Below are 21,772 nucleotides of genomic sequence, written 5' to 3' on the forward strand. Positions count from 1 at the left end.
ACCCACCGTCGGTTCCCCAGTACCAGAGCCCATGCGGTTGGATTCCACTCACCTCACTCGCGCAGAACGCGATCGCCGCCTTGCAGCTGGACTCTGTCTATACTGCGCAGCTACAAACCACTTCATCCAGACCTGCCCCGTCAGACCCCCACGCCCTGTGGTGAGTACCCTTCAACTAGACCCAGAAGTCTCAACTCTATCTCTGTTACCAGTGCAACTACTCACCCCAGATCATTCTGTTTCAGTCTCCGCCCTCTTCAACTCGGGCTCCTCTGGCAATTTCACATCCCACGACCTCCTAAGCCGTCTCCCCTGCATGGGAGGGTGACGTACAGAACTCACCCGGAAACCATCGCCTTTCTGGTACTGGAGGGACCCATATTGGATATCATTCTGGGATGCCCCTGGCTCACTCTCCATTCTCCGTAAGTCAGATGGGAACCATGTGAGGTAACTCGTTGGAGCGAGTTCTGCCAGCTGAACTGTCTCTCCCCAGACTGCTCGCTAGTCCCGTTCTGGCTCAAGTTGCTTCCACCCTTGTCGAGAGCCCCAAGCCTCGGGAGATTCCCACCGTCCCATCTGACTATGTGGCGTTCCAGGATGTCTTTAGCAAGCAGGCAGCATCCCGCCTCCCACCTCATCAGCCATGGGACTGTGCCATCGACCTGCTGCCTGGGGCCAAACTCCCCAAGGGTAGAGTATACCCTCTGTCCATCCCGGAGTGCAAGGCTATGGAGGATTACATCCAGGAGGCTCTCCAACAAGGTTTTATCCAACCCTCCACCTCACCTGCCGCCTCCAGCTTCTTCTTCGTGCGCAAGAAGGATGGGGGCTTGAGGCCGTGCATCGACTACCATGCTCTGAATTCTCAGACGGTGAAGCTGCCATACCCACTTCCCCTGGTCCCAGCCGCCCTCGAGGAACTCCGTGGAGCCCACGTCTTCTCCAAGCTGGACCTGCGGAGCGCGTATAACCTCGTTCGCATCCGGGAAGGCGACTAGTGGAAGATCGCTTTCATCACTCCATCTGGCAACTACGAGTACCGGGTAATGCCTTATGGCCTAGTCAACTCACTATCCGTCTTCCAGAGTTTTATGAATGTGGTGTTCCAGGAGTTCCTCCATCGCTTTGTCATAGTCTACATCGATGACATCCTCATATACTCCCGGAACCTGGCCGAACATCACCACCACGTGAAGCAGGTCCTCCAACGGCTCCGTCAACATCGCCTTTACCTAAAACAGGAGAAGTGTGAATTCCATTGCACCACGGTACAGTTCCTCGGTTATGTCATTGGCTGGGATGGAAGGTTTAGGTTTAGGCCATCCAAGAAAGGCCGCTTCCACAATCTGTGAAGGATCTGCAATGGTTCCTGTGGTTTGCCAGCTTCTACCGGCGGTTCATCAAGAATTTCAGTCTGCACACGGCTCCTCTAACCTCCATGCTCCGAGGAAAACCCAAGTCCCTGTCCTGGAGCTCTAACGCCCACTAAGCCTTCAAGAAGCTCAAGAAGGCCTTCAGCACGGCCCCCATCCTCAGTCACCCAGATCCCCAAGCGCCATTCATGGTAGAGATGCTGTCCCAGCAGTATGGTGAGCCTCCCAGCCTCCATCCTTGTGCATACTACTCCAGGAAACTGTCCCCAGAGGAGCAGAACTATGATATCGGGAATCAGGAACTGCTCACTATCAAGTTGGCACTAGAAGTGTGGCGTCACTGGCTGGAGGGAGCCCACCATCTATTCACCGTAAGTACCTACCATAAGAACCTCCAATACCTGAGACACGCAAAAAGACTCAACCCACGCCAAGCACACTGGGCACTGTTCTTTACATGGTTCAATTTCACCATCACTTATTGTCCCGGAAACCGCAACAGCAAGACCCATCCTCCCTCCAGCCCTCATCGTCAGCCCCATCCAGTGGGAGCTCACCGAGAAAATCTATACCGCCACGCTTTCCGAACCTGCTCCGCTGGGAGGCCCAGAAGGAAGGACTTACATTCCCACTTCTCAACGGCAGACCCTTCTGGGCTCAGTTCATTACATACCGGGCTCTGGATAAACAGGCAGCCGACGGACCCTCTCGCTCCTCCAAGCTTGGTACTGGTGGCCCAGTATGACCTGGGACGTCATCCGATATGTCCATAGCTGCTCAGTCTGAGCCATGTCGAAGACTCCTCATCACCTCCCTGTAGGCAAGCTCATCCCGCTTCCTGTTCCACGGAGGCCCTAGGTGGTCCAGCTGGTCCCATATTGGGGTAGACTTCATCACTAACCTCCCCAACTCTGACGGTAACACAGCTTGCAAACTAATTCCCCTCAAAGGCCTACCCACAGCTCTAGAAACAGCCGGATGCCTCTTTAACCACGTCTTCAGGAACTACGGCCTCCCGGAGGAGGTCGTCTCGGACCGGGGTCCTCAATTCATCTCTCACGTATGGAAAGCCTTCTTCCGGCTAATGGGAGTCATGATGAGCTTGTCTTCCGGTTACCATCCGCAGACAAATGGCCAGACTGAGCGCAAGATCCAGGAGCTCGGACATTACCTCCGGTCATACTGCCACGAAGACTAGCAAAGCTGGTGCCACTTCCTCCCCTGGGCCGAGTATGCTCAAAACTCCCTGAAACAGAACACCACTGGGCTGACCCCTTTTCAGTGCATACTCGGCTACCAACCACCGCTCTTCCCATGGACAGAACAGCCCTATGAGGTTCCAGCTGTGGACCACTGGTTCCGAGCGAGCGAGAGAGTGTGGAACTCAGGTCACATCCACCTCCAACGAGCAGTGCGGAGGCATAAGACCTTTGCAGATGCCCGTCGTTTCGTTACTCCCTCATACCAACCTGGGTACAAGGTATGGTTGTCCACCCGGGATCTGCGCCTCTGCCTGCCTTTGTAAAAAGTCCCCACTACATTGGTCCATTCCCCATACAGAGGCAGATCAGCGAGGTCACCTAACAACTTCAACTCCCAGCAAGGTACTGCATTCATCCCACCTTCCACGTATCACTCCTTAAACCCTTTTCTCACTCTACACCAGGACCCACTGAGCCGGATGCACCCCCTCCAGAAATCCTGGAACAACAGTCCATCTACGAGGTGGCCGGCTGGAGTACCTCCTAGACTGGGAGGGGTACGGACCGGAGGAAAGATCCTGGGTGGACGATGTGCTAGTCCCCACTCTATTGGAGGAGTTCCACCGTACCCATCCAGATCGTCCTGCACCCAGAGGCCGCTGCTTGAGGGCGTCAGGAGGAGGAGAAGGAGGTAATGTCAGGGAATCATTGCAATCACCACAGTCACCTACACCGACACACACCAGATCCCACTCACCGGAATTCTGATCACCCACATTTGCTACCACTCGTTACGCTGCCTTTATCTCTGCACTCCTCTCACAGCCTCACCGTCCAGTCTACCGTTCACCTCGATGAACTTAGCCTGACTACTTACCGTATTACTTATCTGTGTGTACTTAACCCTAGATGCTTCGACGCTCCATCGATCCAGTTCACCAACGTTCCAGCGCTACCCCGATCAACCTGCAAAGGATAAAGACTCAGTTACATTTACATTTAGTCATTTAGCAGATGCTTTTATCCAAAGCGACTTACAAATGAGGACAATGGAAGCAATCAAAACAACAAAAGAGCAATGATATGCAAGTGCTATAACAAGTCTCAGTTCGCTTAATGCAGTACATGTAGCAAGTTTTTTATTTTTTTTTATTTATTATATAATAAATAAAAAGAAAACTGATAAAATAGAAAAAGAATAGAGCAAGCTAGTGTTAGAGGCCTTTTTTGCTTTTGTTAATTGTAGAATAAATAAAAAGAAAACAAATGGATAGAATACAAAAAGATTAGAAAAGTTAGTGTTAGTTTTTTTTTGTTTTTTTTTTAAGAATAGAATTAGAATAGAGAGAGCTAGCTCAGTTACCTCAGCTAAGCTACCAAGAACTGTTATTTGTGATTGTTAGTCACCTCCAGTCTGCTCCCCCTTTCTCCACCACCACAGCCGTTAATAAACATTCTTGTTTGATCACTTACCTCTGTGTCTATGGCTTATGTTGTAACAGTATTCTGTGCATAAACAATATAAAATACTATATAAACTACGTTTCTTTTCTTTTTTTTACATAGAGTGAATGTATTTGCTTTTAGACAAAATGAACAAAACAGGTTTAAACAATGGTTTTCAATTAGACAAATATAAAAATCCACTTTAAATAATTTACATGGTCGTTTTACTTTTTTTTTTTTTTTTTCAGTGTACTTAACCTTGACATTCTTAGCCAGTTGGTTTGGTTAATGAAAATACTGGCAGCACAACCTACTGTCCATACACTATTTCTCTTTTTGTGTGTCTGGCTTTAACTGTTGACCTCCTCTCACTGGAAGAGTTTTGACTGGACCACACATACCTACCTAATCATTCTGATGGATTTCTGCAGGACGACAAGAACATTATATTTAAGCTGAAGTGCCGCATAATGCCTTTCTGTGATCTATTGGAGGCTTTAGTGTGCAGTGAGCATGGTGTGTGGTGGCCAGTATGATGGGGAAAAATGCAAAATTTAAGTAAACATATTTATTTGCTGAAAATATTTAAATATTGAACATGGTGGACACAATTTTATTTTGGTAAAATTACCTCTAGTGAAATGACTGCTCATCCCTCAAGTTTATAACATAGTTTGTGGGTTTAAGACATTTGGCATTTGGCTTTCTCCAAATGTAAGGTCATCTGGAAGATTGAAATAAAGTAAATTATGACTCAGCAGAATGTTTTTGTTCTTTGCATTGGTCAGGGGTTTTGCTTTAAGTTTTGCGATTCTTAAACAAGATTACCGTATACCTCTTTGTGCTTGTGTCCTGGAGAAGGATGGAAGTGATTTCTAAATTATGTACCCCAGCTATCAGTTCCAAAGCTGGCAAGATCTTAACATTCAGATTTGGGTGAGAGATACAAATCCAGTAATCCAGTTCTCCATTTCAGTTTTATAAATGTAGCATTTTAAGTAAATAGACACCACACGAGTGTGAACTGAACATGAATCAAATCACAATTACTGGCCCTCCAGAGAGAAATGCAAAAGAACTAAAGATTTGCGACAGCAAATCTGACCGCAGGGATCAACAATGAGGTTTTTTCTTGTGGCTCGCCATGCAGCCTGTATATTTTACTCGCCCTGCAAACATTTTCACTGACCCAACCACAAAAACAAACAAACAAATAAACAAACAAAAATCTCTATGTAAAATTGTAAAAACATATTCTTGTATCATAAACCTAATACAATAATCTAAAAAATAATATATATATATATATATATATGTATATATATACACATATATATATACACACATATATATATATATATATATACATATATGTGTGTATATATATATATATATATATATATATATATACATATGTATGTGTATATATATATATATATTATTGACATGTAGTTGCAAAGTTACTTATAGGTAGTGAATGTCTAAAGTGGACTACCAAAATAAAGTGTTACCTCAAAAAAAAAAAAAAAACTACTTTGAAATTTCATGTTTAATTCAATGTGTTACTTGTAATTACTAATTTACTAGCAATTTCTCAGTGAGAATAGTTTAAATTTTTTTTTTTTTTTTTTTTTTGTGAAATTTCTTTGTAAAACAAAGAAATCATGTTTTACATTCAACAATCATGAATGCTCAACAGTCTGAAACCTCTGCAACAGTGTCAGTCGTTAGATCACCATCCTGTAGGCCTACTCATCTGGCTTCAAGTCAAAATGAAACAGCATTTTACTTCCATAATGTTTAGTGATGATTTAAAAAATCAAAATAAAGGAAATTTTTGCAAAACATTCTGTGAGCAAAGGTGGTTTAAATTGTATATTTCTAGAGGGCATCAGGCAGTAGCATAGCAACTGCCACTGACATTAATGTGCATGTTAATGGTTACATTGTGATGAAAAATCATTATTTTTAAAAACAGTCAAATTGTTATCATATTTTATATTTAATTTGTTTCTGGAACAACTGGATTGTTAGTCTTTTGTATTCACCGCAACAATCTGAATGAATTTGAAAGGTCATTTAACTTGCCTGTCCCAGCCTGCCCAGAGACTGGAACAGAATGGAATTTGAAACGTTTTAGCCAAAAATGTTTCCATGGTAAAGGTGTTTTTTGCAGAAACGTTTCAGATTTCGTTCTGTTCTCCGACTACGGCTGAAGTAGGGGTGGGATGTGGATCGATATCCAGGTAAGTAACTGTTACTACACTTTGGGATGCCAACACATGGACGCCTAGTGAGCTTCCTTGCTGCTTACCTCAGACAGAAACCTACTTGAAACAGAACCTGCATGTATGTATGCAGCAACAACTTGGATCATGAGTTACTTGATAACCAAAAACATTACAGCTTTGACATCATTGAAATTGTGTAAAAGTTGTGCGATAATTATTCACTTAGTTGTGGTAGAAATGCCATTGAAATGAATGAGAAGTGTCAGAAAGTTGTCTATGACCTTTCTTATAAAACAACATGTTTTTCCTCTGCATTCAATCCAGAATGAATGTTTAACGGCAAACAGTTGTATGGTAGAATATTATTCCAAATTCATCCCATTTTTAAACTGAGCTTGCTGCAATGCATTCTGGGACTGCATCCTACAAGTTATAATGCCTATGATGCATTAGAGCAGGGTTCCTCAATAGGCGGCCTGCTGGAGAGAAAAATGTTTGGCCCGCGCTAATTTCAAATAATGTGGCATGAAATTTGAGTCAGTGAATGAGTTAGTGAGTGATACCATCTTTGTTATGGATGCTGGTCCGCAAAGTTCACATTTTTAACGTAGCCTAAGTTTGCTTTAATTTATTTTCAAGATCTGAGGTAAAATATCTATTGTTGCTTTCACTATGGCTATAAACCTCACACAAAATAATATTCAAAATCACATTAGACACTTTTCACATTGAATAAAGCACATAATCATTACCTGAGATTATCACTGTCATATTATGTATGTTGTTCCTGCTGACGTCGCAGAAAATAAAAACCATTTCTAAAATAGAATTCCGTGTCGCTTAGCTGTTGTCACGTGTTGCTGTCGAGGGTGGTTAGGACAAAAATTATATGGAAAATATACTTTTTATCGCATCGCGTCACATTTGGTTGGGGCACACGTTGTTACAGTTTGATCCCTCCGCAAAATCTAAGTGTAAAAATATTAATGCTGACAGATCTAATGATTGAATCTGCAATTAGGGAAAGTGGAGAGAAGAGATCCAGTCTGGAGATGAGCAGGAACAGTTGATTTGCATGGCAGACATGAAGATCCAGATTTTTTGTTTGTTCGTTTGTTTTTAATATTCAACAGGAAAAGTTCTTCTGTCTAAACGCAAAAATGTTCATAATTGTTTGAATAAAACAGACTACTGGGGGAAAATATCTGAATATTTATCTTGTGACCATCTTGTGACTATTTTAACAAAAACAACAATAATATAATAATTGTAATAATAAGAATTATATATATATATATATATATATATGAAGAGCTCTTTTCCAAAACGCGATAAACGCCATTTTTTTAAAAATTGATTTAACACCAAAATCAGGATTGTATCTGGTCAGTACTGAAAAGTAAATTTTTAATTTGACACAAAATGCGATATCCGTCGTGTTATTCTGTCATGTTTTCTTCCTTTTTTTCCAAACCGCTACAAACGCCAGTCTCCCTTCTCTGCAGAACGCGATATATCCGCTCAACCAATCACAGCGCACCATTCCACGCACTGTAGACAGTAATGGCGGCGCTCTGAATGCACCCGGCATCCGAGTTTTCCTCATCTACTTTGTACTTTGTGATCAGCAAACAAACAAAAAGGGCTGCACGATAAATCGCATGTGATTGTTATGCGCATCTCGTCAGTAAAGCCGGTTCTGCGATCTCCATCACGTGCTTTCAGATGGAGCGGCATTTAATACACAGAGCCGTAGATCACTGACAAGCACAATATCGCGTTCATAATTGCAGATGAATCGCATTCGATTATGAACGCGATATTGCGTAGCTTGTCAGTGTAAGTGTTTTTATTAATGCCATTAATGTTTTTGTTAATACAGAGTATAGCACTAGTAAACTAAATGAATGTAACATGGCAAAGATGAATGCACTGGAAGTTGAATGTAAGGGAAATGTCACTTTGGAATTACTGTGGTCTAATGTGGTATTGTTGTTCATGTTCTTGATCATGATGAAATTTTCTTTTCTTTTGTCCTTTTAGTTTCAATATGAAAAATAACTTTTATACTGATTCAATGGATTGCATTTTGAAAAAAAAAAAAAGTGTCATGGATTTATTGCATTTTTTTGGGGGACTATTTTTATAATAAATCTTTGAAAATCAAAATCTGTATTTGAATTTGTAATGTTATTATAACCTAAAGATGGTATGTGAACGTTTGAAATAGAAAATAGTGGTTTTCATCTTTCCACTTTCTTGGTAAAAAAAAACACATTTTTACTCAAATTAATCAAAATGGATTTATAGCGTTTTGGAAAAGAGCTCTTCATAGGTGCTGGTCATATAATTAGAATATCATCAAAAAGTTGATTTATTTCACTAATTCCATTCAAAAAGTGAAACTTGTATATTATATTCATTCATTACACACATACTGATATATTTCAAATGTTTATTTCTTTTAATTTTGATGATTAGAGCTTACAGCTCATGAAAGTCAAAAATCAGTATCTCAAAATATTAGAATATTTACATTTGAGTTTGAATAAATGACCATCCCTACAGTATAAATTCTGGGTATCTCTTGTTTTTTGAAACCACAATAATGGGGAAGACTGCTGACTTGGCAATGATCCAGAAGACGAACATTGACACCCTCCACAAAGAAGGTAAGTCACAGAAGGTCATTACTGAAAGGTGTGGCTGTTTACAGAGTGCTGTATCAAAGCATATTAAATGCAAAGTTGACTGGAAGGAAGAATTTGGGTAGGAAAAGGTGCACAAGCAACAGGGATGACCGCAAGCTTGAGAATACAGTCAAGCAAAGCCGATTCAAACACTTGGGAGAGCTTCACAAGGAGAGAACTGAAGCTGGAGTCAGTGCATCAAGAGTCACCACACTCAGACGTCTTCAGGAAAAGGGCTACCAAGCCACTTTTGAACCAGAGACAACGTCAGAAGCATCTTACCTGGGTTGTGGAGAAAAAGAACTGGACTGTTGCTCAGTGGTCCAAAGTCCTCTTTTCAGATGAAAGTAAATTTTACATTTCATTTGGAAATCAAGGTCCCAGAGTCTGAAGGAAGAGTGGAGAGGCACAGAATCCATGTTGCTTGAAGTCCAGTGTGAAGTTTCCACAGTCTGTGATGATTTGGGCTGCCATGTCATCTGCTGGTGTTGGTCCACTGTGTTTTCTGAAGTCCACAGTCAACGCAGCCATCTACCAGGAAATTTTAGAGCACTTCATGCTTCCTTCTGTTGACAAGCTTTATGGAGATGCTGATTTCATTTTCCAGCAGGACTTGGCACCTGCCCACACTGCCAAAGGTACCAAAAGCTGGTTCAATGACCATAGTGTTACTGTGCTTGATTGGCCAGCAAACTCGCCTGACCTGAACCCCAGAGAGAATCTGTGGGGTATTGTCAAGAGGAAGATGAGAGACACCAGACCCAACAATGCAGAAGAGCTGAAGGCCACTATCAGAGCAACCTAGTCTCTCATAACACCTGAGCAGTGCCACAGATTGCCGCATTGCTGCAGTAATTCAGGCAAAAGGAGCCCCAACTAAGTATTGAGTGCTGTACATGCTCATACTTTTCATTTTCATACTTTTCAGTTGGCCAAGATTTCTAAAATCCTTTCTTTGTATTGGTCTTAAGTAATATTCTAATATTTTGAGATACTGATTTTTGACTTTCATGAGCTGTAAGCTCTAATCATCAAAATTAAAAGAAATAAACATTTGAAATATATCAGTTTGTGTGTAATGAATGAATATAATATACAAGTTTCACTTTTGAATGGAATTAGTGAAATAAATCAACTTTTGATGATATTCTAATTATATGACCAGCACCTGCATATATATATATATATATATATATATATATATATATATATATATATATATATATATATATGGCCCTTGGCTCTCTAACATCTCTCTAAACCATGTGAGTAATTGAGCTGGATGTGTTGTAAGGGTAAGTGTATCCTGTCCGCTGCTATCTGCTTCATCACGCAAGCAAAAGCTCGGAGCAAAGACAGCAACATGGTCAACAGTCTGTGACCTTCCTTTACCCAGAGGCTTCTGCAGAAAAGTGGGATAATGAGCGTGTTGTTTTTATACTGTAGATCAGTAGTCCAGGTCTTAATTGCACTGCAAACATTCTTTATTCTTGTATGCTATCCTGATTGCTCACATTCAGCAAACAGTGAAATGAGTTTAGGGAGCCAATGAGGCTCACACTGCTTGCATTATTACTCAACATGATGTTTGCAGCTTTAATCAGTGGAAAAAAACAACATCGGGGGCATTCCAGTTCTCGGTCTTGTTTTGGGAGTGGGGTTGGGGAATGTGACCAAAATACAGTCATATTACGAGGTATTTTAGATTATGTTAACTGTATATATATATTGCCTAAAATTCAGCCAAAAATATAATGTAATGCCTATTTTTAATAGTTCATCTTTGATTTTTCATTTAATATTTGCTTTTTAATATTTGTAACTTAAAGCAAATGTATGTAGTTTTGTGAATTTTGTAACTTTAGAGCCCCTACAGTAAAGTGAGTGGAACTGACTGTCATAAATGTATCACTGTTGTAATTACAGAACAAAGACTTTAAAATAGCTTTTGATTTCTTAAAGCTCAAAGTTGTGACATTACTTGGCAACCATAAACAACTGTATAAACCAATGTAGTAACAATGTGTCAATATTAAATCGCTTTTATGAAGCTGTCTGCTGTCTTTTTGCTGTCTTTCTGCTGTCTCATTTTAATTCATCTAGGACCAGTTAAAGGTGACAGTAAAAACATTAATGGTCTTTTATTTTTATTTTCAAATAAATGGTGTTTGAATTTGAAATTTGAAGTGTCTTTCATCAAAGAATCCTGTGGACTTTTTTTTTTTTTTTTTTTTTTACAAGTTTTAATTTTTAAGTCAAGTCAAGTCACCTTTATTTATATAGCGCTTTTAACAATACAGATTGTGTCAAAGCACTTAACAGTATCAAATTGGAGGATAGAGTGTCAGTAATGTATAATGATAAGATTAAACACTCAATTTTCAGTTAAAGGCATTTCATTATTGAATTCAGAGATGTCATTGTCTAGCTCAGTTTAGTTTAAATAGTATCTGTGCAATCAAATCAGCGATAATCGCTAGAAATTAAGTGTCCCCAACTGAGCAAGCCAGAGGCGACAGCGGCAAGGAACCAAAACTCCCTCTGTGACAGAATGGAGAAAAACCTTGGGAGAAACCAGGCTCAGTCGGGGCCAGTTCTCCTCTGACCAGACGAAACCCGCAGTTCAAAAGTTTATATTTCTATTTTTTATTTTGTTGCAATTTCTAACAATAGTAGTATTATGTAGTTAGGTATTTTATTATATTTTAGTTATTTTGTTATTTTTGGTTGATATATCTAGGGATATATCTCTGGGGTCATCTGGGTGTCCTGGTCTCCGCTGACGATCAGGGCTGTAGACATCATCTCTTGGTGCTGATCCACCATCTGATCGGATATGGACTGAGAAACAGAATAGGAAAGAAACAGACAAATATTAGCGTAGATGCCATTCTGCTTACGATGTAACGAGTACATCGGGTGTTATGGGGAGTGTTCGGTTACGGTTGATCTAATTAATGCAGCCTAACAATCCTTTAGCAGTTTGAATAATAGAAGCGTATTAGTGTGCTATGTGTACGCCAGGCTAAAGAGATGGGTCTTTAATCTAGATTTAAACTGACAGAGTGTGTCTGCCTCCCGAACAGTGTTAGGTAGATTGTTCCAGAGTTTGGGTGCTAAATAGGAATAGGATCTGCCGCCCGCAGTCGATTTTGATATTCTAGGTATTATCAAACGGCTTATTTTGAGAAGTTTTGAGAACGCAGTGGACACGGAGGACTATAATGTGATAAGAGCTCGCTCAAGTATTGAGGAGCTAAACCATTCAGGGCTTTATAAGTAATTAACAAGATTTTAAAATCTATCCGATGTTCAATAGGGAGCCAGTGCAGTGTTGACAGAACCGGGCTAATATGGTCATACAGTATTTCCTGGTTCTAGTAAGGACTCTAGCTGCTGCATTTTGGACTAACTGTAGTTTGTTGATCAAGCGTGCAGAACAACCACCCAATAAAGCATTACAATAGTCTAACCTTGAGGTATATTAACATATATAACAACAATAACGGCAACAACAATAATTGTTTCTTGAGCAGCAAATTATTACTGTACAATATGACTCTTTTTACTGTATTTTATCAAATAAATGTAGCCTTGGTGAGCATGAGAAACAAAAACATGAAACATGAAAAAAAAGAAAATCTTAGTTACACTTTATTTTAAAGTGTCCCTGTTCCAGTGTAATTATGCATTTAAGTACTGAGTAATATTAAGTAACTACATGTACTTTCTATATGGTTAGGATTAGGAATAGGGTTTGGCTTAGGGTTACTTCCATGTAATTATACATAATTGATTGTTATTATAATAGTAAGTACATGTAACATCTAACAAGAACATCTTAATATAAATTGTAACCAATCTTACTATCCCCAAACTTTTGAATGGTAGTGTATGGTTTAGTTTTCTGCTTTGTGAGATATTTTTAAAATAGCAGCTGGATATAAATGGCATTTCTACCATGTATATCACCGATTACATGATACATATTATCTTAACGTTCGGCCTTTTTTGAGGGTACACTGTGCATTTGCTGTTTGATAACATGTTGAACTCTTTGACTCTTTCCATCTGTGCTTTAGGCTGTGTGGTGATAGCTGAAGCCTTCCTATGAGGTGAGCATATTGGTGTGGACCCCCGGCTCCCCTCCCAGCGCCAGCAGCAGCAGCAGCAACAGCAGCAGCAGGACTAAGGGATGTCACAAGTATTCCTCCTTCTGACCCTGCTCAGTTTCTCCTCCTGCATCCAGGTCAGAGCTTTTTCCCCTTCCTCTCTTTTCTGTCACTCTCTTTTAAGGTACACATAGCCGCGGGAACGTATTTTGAGCAGGGGGTGCCGAGAAATGCTGCGGGGGGGTTCTACATTGGTCACGTGATGCGAGACACTATGATCCAAAAGCGCAACTTTTGTTAATAAAAGTTTCTTCGTTTAATATAAGCGAGTTTGTCTTTATTGTTGCTGTGTTTTCATTAAAGATAAATAAATAAATAATAAAACAATGAACCACAAACTAAGCATTTGTTTTAAAAGAGGGAAAAGACCTTATTTGGGTGGTTTAATTAATAGGCTAATAATGAACCACAAACAATCGTTTCAAAGAAAGGGGAAATCCAAAGTCCGTTTATTTAGCCTATTTGTGTTACAGTACTGGTAAAACAGATTTCCCTTATTTATACTGTTAACAAAAGTTCAAAGTTTAATATAGGTTAATTTTACATTGTACTGTTTTATTGTATAGCCTTTTTTTTTTTTTTTTTACTATTATTATGAATAATAATAATAAGCCAAACTAAGCATTCGTTTGAAGTAAAGGGAAAATCCAAAAACGCGGGTAGGCCTAAGTCTTATTCGTTCTGTTAATAAAAGTTTTATGTTTAATATATGCTACTTTGTCATTGTAGTATTGCTGATGTTGTGTGTGGTATTTTTATTTTTTTTCCATTAAGAGTGATACTGAATCAACCTTAAGCATTAATTTTGTTCCAAGAATAGGGAAGATCTAACGTTAAAGATCAAAATAAGAGCTGCAGATGTGAGAATGCGAGATTGGTTGCTGTTGAGGTAAATAGACGCTCTCGATCTTTCTCTGCTGTATCTTTGCAATGGCTGTAGAAATGGTCATTAATTCTTGATTTGGGTATGGCACAGACATGTTACAGGTAATAATATGTAATCAAAAAGTGATGGCAAAAACGACTTCCTAAGTCAGATTAAGTTGAAACGACTTTCACAATCAATTTGATTCAACTTAATTCATGTTTTGCTGTTGCTTGCTGTCATTGTAGGCTTAGGCTTCCTTTTTCTATTAATTTTAATGAATATGCAAATTAATAAAATTAGTTTTATTTCTTTTTTTGTAAAATTGTTTTAATTTACTTATTTTTAACACCGCACCCCCTATCCCCACCATTTTTTTCTTGGGCTACACGCTAGGGGGTGCTGCAGCACCCCTGCTTCCTGCGGTAATGTCTGTACATGGAAATTACATACCGTGAGCCTCAAACACCATTGTTTCCTCCTTCTTATGTAAATCTTGTGAATAAAAAAGACCACTGAAAAATAGGCAAATCAGAACATAACACCGACTGTGACTTAACAGTCGGGATCACTTATAGTTACGCCCCCAACATTTGCATATACCCACCCATGTTCTAGGCCAGCCGAACCTGCACAGCCAAACCATCAGAAGTTCAGCAGGTATTGTGAAGAAACAAGTGAAGACAACGGCGAAAATGGCAGATCATGGAAATAAATGTTATGTTCCAGGCTGTGCAGGGGATGTGAAGTGCAGGTATGGGTTGGTGTCTGTATTTAGAAAGGCACGGAAAGCAAATAACGCATTCTAATAAAATATGGTCACACAACACAGCTTTTGTACTGCAAATACACACGAGCATCATCACTGTGTCTGTCACGCGACTCTGTTCTCCTCTCGGGCTTGAACTGATGGTAAAACTAAGGACATTATTAACTGTCTTTACTTTTATTCTGAAAGCTAAACCTCGCGATTATGGAAAGGGGTGTTACATTTCCGACTCGTGCTTGTGGTGTTCGGCCAATCACAATGCACTGTGCCAGTTGGCCAATCAGAGCAGACAGTGCTTGTCAGAAGGAGGGACTTTGTAGGAAACGAAGTGTTTGAGAGAGGCGAGGCATAGAGGACCTACAATAATGAACAGTATTTAGAAAGAAATGTGTTTTTTGAACATTAAATCATGTCAACACATTCTGTTACACCAAATACACAAAATAATGATCTTTAAAAAAGCATCATATGACCCCTTTAAGAGAGTGCCCTTAATCTCAGCTCCTTACCTGTATAAAAGACACCTGGGAGCCAGAAATCTTGCTGATTGATAGGGTATCAAATGCTTATTTGACTCATTACAATGCAAATCAATGTATAACTTTTTTTAAATGCATTTTTCTGAATTTTTGTTGTTGTTGTTGTTGTTGTTATTCAGTCTCTCACTGTTCAAATAAACCTACCATTAAAATTATAGAATGATAATTTCTTTGTCAGCGGGCAAACGTACAAAATCAGCAGGGGATCAAATATTTCCCCCCCACTGTACATTGAATTTTTTTTCTTTCTACTTTTTTTTTATTTGTGCGCTGCCTACATTTCATTTTAGATAAATAAGTTTGTGTTAACATCTAGCCAGATAAATATATAAATAAAGCTGAGAATAAATAGAAATGCCACACACGCACCGCTCAGCTCTTTTTCGAGTTGGCTTAGTATCGGAGCATTATGCAAGTCACTGAAGATTAGATTAGCCATTAATTCAGCATATTTATGTGAGAAAAAAAAGAAATAAAAACAAGAACATCACAGAGGTTCATTAATAAAGCCCAGCTTGCAGAAGTTCTGCAGTCGCTGTATTTTATGGTTAGATTTCAATACTCCATCTACACCCAAGGTAAGTGACGCAACACACCAGCTATGTTGTTTGTAATTAGATGTTCACTAGAGTCCAGACCCCGATCTGAACTTTGTTTTCATACAGTCACTAACTGATGTCATCTAGAGCTGTTTACTTTATATTTGAATGCTGCTTGCTCGGTGGTCTGCTGTTATGTGCTTATATAATATCTTTTAGTCACTTTACTTGGGAAAGACCAGCCTTGACATTTTTCTAGTTAACTTATTTTGTGTTTTACAGAAAAAAAAAATAGAATTATAATACTTAATTCATGTAAACTTTTCATGCAGTCTTACTAATTGGCTCTTGCAGGTCTCATCTGCTGCATCCCTCAAAACGTTGATGGCAAGATGGATGATGTACCGAGATGAATGTTTTCGAAATATTAGCAGAGAACCACCGATAACAGGTGCGTTGATCAGCATCCTTCCACAAGTAATGGGTGGAGTGGCAGCCACAGTTGTGTGTAAGTTCAGCAAGGATCTTTCAGACCCTGTCGACAGCCATGATGAAAGTGCACAGTGTTGTTAAGAGAAAAGGAAAACACTGCTGAAACCTCCGATTAGGGGTCATGTCACATACTGATCCTGTCCAGCACTGCAAACAGAACAGTGGAGACATTGACATTAATGGTTGTTTTCCAGGTCTTGTGTGCAACAGAACATTTGATAAGTATGCCTGCTGGCCGGATGCACTGCCTAATACTACAGTGAGTGTGGCCTGCCCCTGGTACCTGCCCTGGCACAAGGAAGGTAAGACTGCTTGGAAATGCAACATTCACATTGATAACATTTCTCGAAAGAATCATATTTTTGGACTGTTAAGATTTATTTTATTTTATTTTACATTGTGACATTTATTTTAATTGCGGTTTAAAGGAATAGTTCACCCAAAAATGAAAATTTGCTGAAAATGCAAACAATATCGATTTCATCACCAATGGCTCCTCTGCAGTGAATGGGTGCCGTCAAAATGAGAGTCAAATCAGCTGATAAAAACATCACAATAATCCACACAACTGCAGTCCATCAATGTCTTCTGAAGTGAAAAGCTGCATGTTTGTAAGAAAAAAAACTACATATGTGCATATTTCTCTCCTGATTCAGATAAGATGACTTTTTCACTGGAGAATGTAATATTATGGATAGAGGTTAATATGTCTTAATGATGGATTTGTTTATTACAAACACACAGCTTTTCCCTTTACAAGTTGTTAATTGATGATCTAGAGATGTGTGGATTATTGTGATAGTTTTAAAAGCAGTTTGGACTCTCATTCTGATGGCACCCATTCACTGCAGAGGATCCATTGGTAAGCAACTGATATAATGCTCAATTTCTCCAAATCTGTTCTGAAGAAGAAACAAACTCATCTACATCTTGGATAACCTGAGGGTGAGTACATTTTCAGCATTTTTTTTATTTTTGGGTGAACTATTCGTTTAAGATTTATTCGCATTAACAATTATTTTTTGTTTGTCAGGTTACCAAAACAAAAATGAAACTTTACACTTGATTAAGCTTTAAATTTGATTGTAGCAATTTCAACAGTCAAAAGACTCCAAACCCCTTCCTTCTTCTAATTCAGTAAATTATCAATTATTTGTGTTATTTAACAGCTATTTATGGTTCAAACATTTAATGAATCACAGTTGTACACGTTGCCACCATTATTCACAATGCATATAGTAGGTTTAATTTTCTTGATGCAAAATACAATTTTATATTCTTTTAATTTTGGTATGAAATATTAGCTGGGCATGTATTGACAGGTGGCACAATATTTATGAGAATGAGTAAATTCAGGTCCATAATTGTGTGTGTGTGTGGGGGTATTATATTATTATATGTGGCTGCACTTTAAATAATGCTCTTCTTTTAGCTTAGCTCATTTAAAACCAAAGTATTCTCTAATGCACATATACAGTGGGGCAAAAAGTATTTAGTCAGCCACCAATTGTGCAAGTTCTCCCACTTAAAAAGATGAGAGAGGCCTGTAATTTTCATCATAGGTATACCTCAACTATGAGGGACAAAATGAGAAAAAAGAATCCAGAAAATCACATTGAAGGATTTTAAAGAATTTATTTGCAAATTATGGTGGAGAATAAGTATTTGGTCAATAACAAAATTTCATCTCAATACTTTGTTATATACCCTTTGTTGGCAATGACAGAGGTCAAACGTTTTCTGTAAGTTTTCACACACTGTTGCTGGTATTTAGATGTTCACTAGAGTCCAGACCCCGATCTGAACTTTGTTTTCATACAGTCACTAACTGATGTCATCTAGAGCTGTTTACTTTATATTTGAATGCTGCTTGCTCGGTGGTCTGCTGTTATGTGCTTATATAATATCTTTTAGTCACTTTACTTGGGAAAGACCAGCCTTGACATTTTTCTAGTTAACTTATTTTGTGTTTTACAGAAAAAAAAAATAGAATTATAATACTTAATTCATGTAAACTTTTCATGCAGTCTTACTAATTGGCTCTTGCAGGTCTCATCTGCTGCATCCCTCAAAACGTTGATGGCAAGATGGATGATGTACCGAGATGAATGTTTTGAAATATTAGCAGAGAACCACCGATAACAGGTGCGTTGATCAGCATCCTTCCACAAGTAATGGGTGGAGTGGCAGCCACAGTTGTGTGTAAGTTCAGCAAGGATCTTTCAGACCCTGTCGACAGCCATGATGAAAGTGCACAGTGTTGTTAAGAGAAAAGGAAAACACTGCTGAAACCTCCGATTAGGGTCATGTCACATACTGATCCTGTCCAGCACTGCAAACAGAACAGTGGAGACATTGACATTAATGGTTGTTTTCAGGTCTTGTGTGCAACAGAACATTTGATAAGTATGCCTGCTGGCCGGATGCACTGCCTAATACTACAGTGAGTGTGGCCTGCCCCTGGTACCTGCCCTGGCACAAGGAAGGTAAGACTGCTTGGAAATGCAACATTCACATTGATAACATTTCTCGAAAGAATCATATTTTTGGACTGTTAAGATTTATTTTATTTTATTTTACATTGTGACATTTATTTTAATTGCGGTTTAAAGGAATAGTTCACCCAAAAATGAAAATTTGCTGAAAATGCAAACAATATCGATTTCATCACCAATGGCTCCTCTGCAGTGAATGGGTGCCGTCAAAATGAGAGTCAAATCAGCTGATAAAAACATCACAATAATCCACACAACTGCAGTCCATCAATGTCTTCTGAAGTGAAAAGCTGCATGTTTGTAAGAAAAAAAACTACATATGTGCATATTTCTCTCCTGATTCAGATAAGATGACTTTTTCACTGGAGAATGTAATATTATGGATAGAGGTTAATATGTCTTAATGATGGATTTGTTTATTACAAACACACAGCTTTTCCCTTTACAAGTTGTTAATTGATGATCTAGAGATGTGTGGATTATTGTGATAGTTTTAAAAGCAGTTTGGACTCTCATTCTGATGGCACCCATTCACTGCAGAGGATCCATTGGTAAGCAACTGATATAATGCTCAATTTCTCCAAATCTGTTCTGAAGAAGAAACAAACTCATCTACATCTTGGATAACCTGAGGGTGAGTACATTTTCAGCATTTTTTTTATTTTTGGGTGAACTATTCGTTTAAGATTTATTCGCATTAACAATTATTTTTTGTTTGTCAGGTTACCAAAACAAAAATGAAACTTTACACTTGATTAAGCTTTAAATTTGATTGTAGCAATTTCAACAGTCAAAAGACTCCAAACCCCTTCCTTCTTCTAATTCAGTAAATTATCAATTATTTGTGTTATTTAACAGCTATTTATGGTTCAAACATTTAATGAATCACAGTTGTACACGTTGCCACCATTATTCACAATGCATATAGTAGGTTTAATTTTCTTGATGCAAAATACAATTTTATATTCTTTTAATTTTGGTATGAAATATTAGCTGGGCATGTATTGACAGGTGGCACAATATTTATGAGAATGAGTAAATTCAGGTCCATAATTGTGTGTGTGTGTGTGGGGGGGGGGGGGGGTATTATATTATTATATGTGGCTGCACTTTAAATAATGCTCTTCTTTTAGCTTAGCTCATTTAAAACCAAAGTATTCTCTAATGCACATATACAGTGGGGCAAAAAAGTATTTAGTCAGCCACCAATTGTGCAAGTTCTCCCACTTAAAAAGATGAGAGAGGCCTGTAATTTTCATCATAGGTATACCTCAACTATGAGGGACAAAATGAGAAAAAAAAGAATCCAGAAAATCACATTGAAGGATTTTTAAAGAATTTATTTGCAAATTATGGTGGAGAATAAGTATTTGGTCAATAACAAAATTTCATCTCAATACTTTGTTATATACCCTTTGTTGGCAATGACAGAGGTCAAACGTTTTCTGTAAGTTTTCACACACTGTTGCTGGTATTTTGGCCCATTCCTCCATGCAGATCTCCTCTAGAGCAGTAATGTTTTGGGGCTGTCGCTGGGCAACACGGACTTTCAACTCCCTCCAAAGATTTTCGATGGGGTTGAGATCTGGAGACTGGCTAGGCCACTCCAGGACCTTGAAATGCTTCTTACGAAGCCACTCCTTCATTGCCCGGGCGGTGTGTTTGGGATCATTGTCATGCTGAAAGACCCAGCCACGTTTCATCTTCGATTCCCTTGCTGATGGAAGGAGGTTTTCACTCAAAATCTCACGATACATGGCCCCATTCATTCTTTCGTTTACGGATCAGTCGTCCTGGTCCCTTTGCAGAAAAACAGCCCCAAAGCATGATGTTTCCACCCCATGCTTCACAGTAGGTATGGTGTTCTTTGGATGCAACTCAGCATTCTTTCTCCTCCAAACACGACAAGTTGAGTTTTACCAAAAGTTCTATTTTGGTTTCATCTGACCATATGACATTCTCCCAATCCTCTTCTGGATCATCCAAATGCTCTCTAGCAAACTTCAGACGGGCCCGGACATGTACTGGCTTAAGCAGGGGGACACGTCTGGCACTGCAGGATTTGAGTCCCTGGCAGCGCAGTGTGTTACTGATGGTAGCCTTTGTTACTTTGGTCCCAGCTCTCTGCAGGTCATTCACTAGGTCCCCCCGTGTGGTTCTTGTGATCATTTTGACCCCACGGGGTGAGATCTTGCGTGGAGCCCCAGATCGAGGGAGATTATCAGTGGTCTTGTATGTCTTCCATTTTCAAATAATTGCTCCCACAGTTAATTTCTTCACACCAAGCTGCTTACCTATTGCAGATTCAGTCTTCCCAGCCTGGTGCAGGTCTACAATTTTGTTTCTGGTGTCCTTTGACAGCTCTTTGGTCTTGGCCATGGTGGAGTTTGGAGTAGGGCTGCAACTAACGATTATTTTAATAATCGATTAATCTGTCGATTATTTTTCCGATTAATCGATGAATCGGATTTAAAGAAAAAAGAAAAGCATTCATTTCCAACCCTTTATTCAAAAACAGAACTAAAATCTTTAGAAAGTGCACCAACATGTTGCTCCTTGAACATCCCTGAGCTGTTATAATAATAATAAAATAAAATAAAAATGGACTAACACAAAAAACATACACATGTATGCTTTACATCTGCCAAATATATAGACTTTTTTTGGGGGGGGGGAGTGCAAAAAATTAAATAATTTAACAACACTGCGTCGTTAGCGTTGGTATTGTATCAGACACTTGCACTTAACATTATATGAAAATCAAGCTCAAATGGAGTTAATAATGTTTTTGACCAGAGAATGACGGAGATGGAGTGTTTTGTTTGTCATTAGAACGGCTGTAACTGTTATCTGAAGCAGCAAGTGCATTATGCTTTCATCAACTTTTACAGGTTATATAACTTTGATTGCAGCTATATGGACGCTTAGTTTTTTCTTGTTGTTTAATACACTTGGC

General features: G+C 39.1%; 1 protein-coding gene across 1 annotated transcript in view; it reads left to right on the forward strand.

The window, feature by feature from the left end:
* Nucleotides 1–21,772, forward strand: part of gcgra (glucagon receptor a) — a 96,474-nt gene that overhangs the window by 40,310 nt on the left and 34,392 nt on the right. The window contains exons 2-4 of the mRNA XM_058771985.1: nucleotides 13,028–13,194; nucleotides 16,184–16,280; nucleotides 16,516–16,623. Coding sequence (XP_058627968.1) covers nucleotides 13,141–13,194; nucleotides 16,184–16,280; nucleotides 16,516–16,623 — 259 coding nt within the window. The 5' untranslated portion in view covers nucleotides 13,028–13,140. The remainder of the gene's footprint in view (nucleotides 1–13,027; nucleotides 13,195–16,183; nucleotides 16,281–16,515; nucleotides 16,624–21,772) is intronic.

The sequence above is a fragment of the Onychostoma macrolepis genome, chromosome 03 (assembly GCF_012432095.1).
Source record: "Onychostoma macrolepis isolate SWU-2019 chromosome 03, ASM1243209v1, whole genome shotgun sequence".
NCBI classification, from domain to species: domain Eukaryota; kingdom Metazoa; phylum Chordata; class Actinopteri; order Cypriniformes; family Cyprinidae; genus Onychostoma; species Onychostoma macrolepis.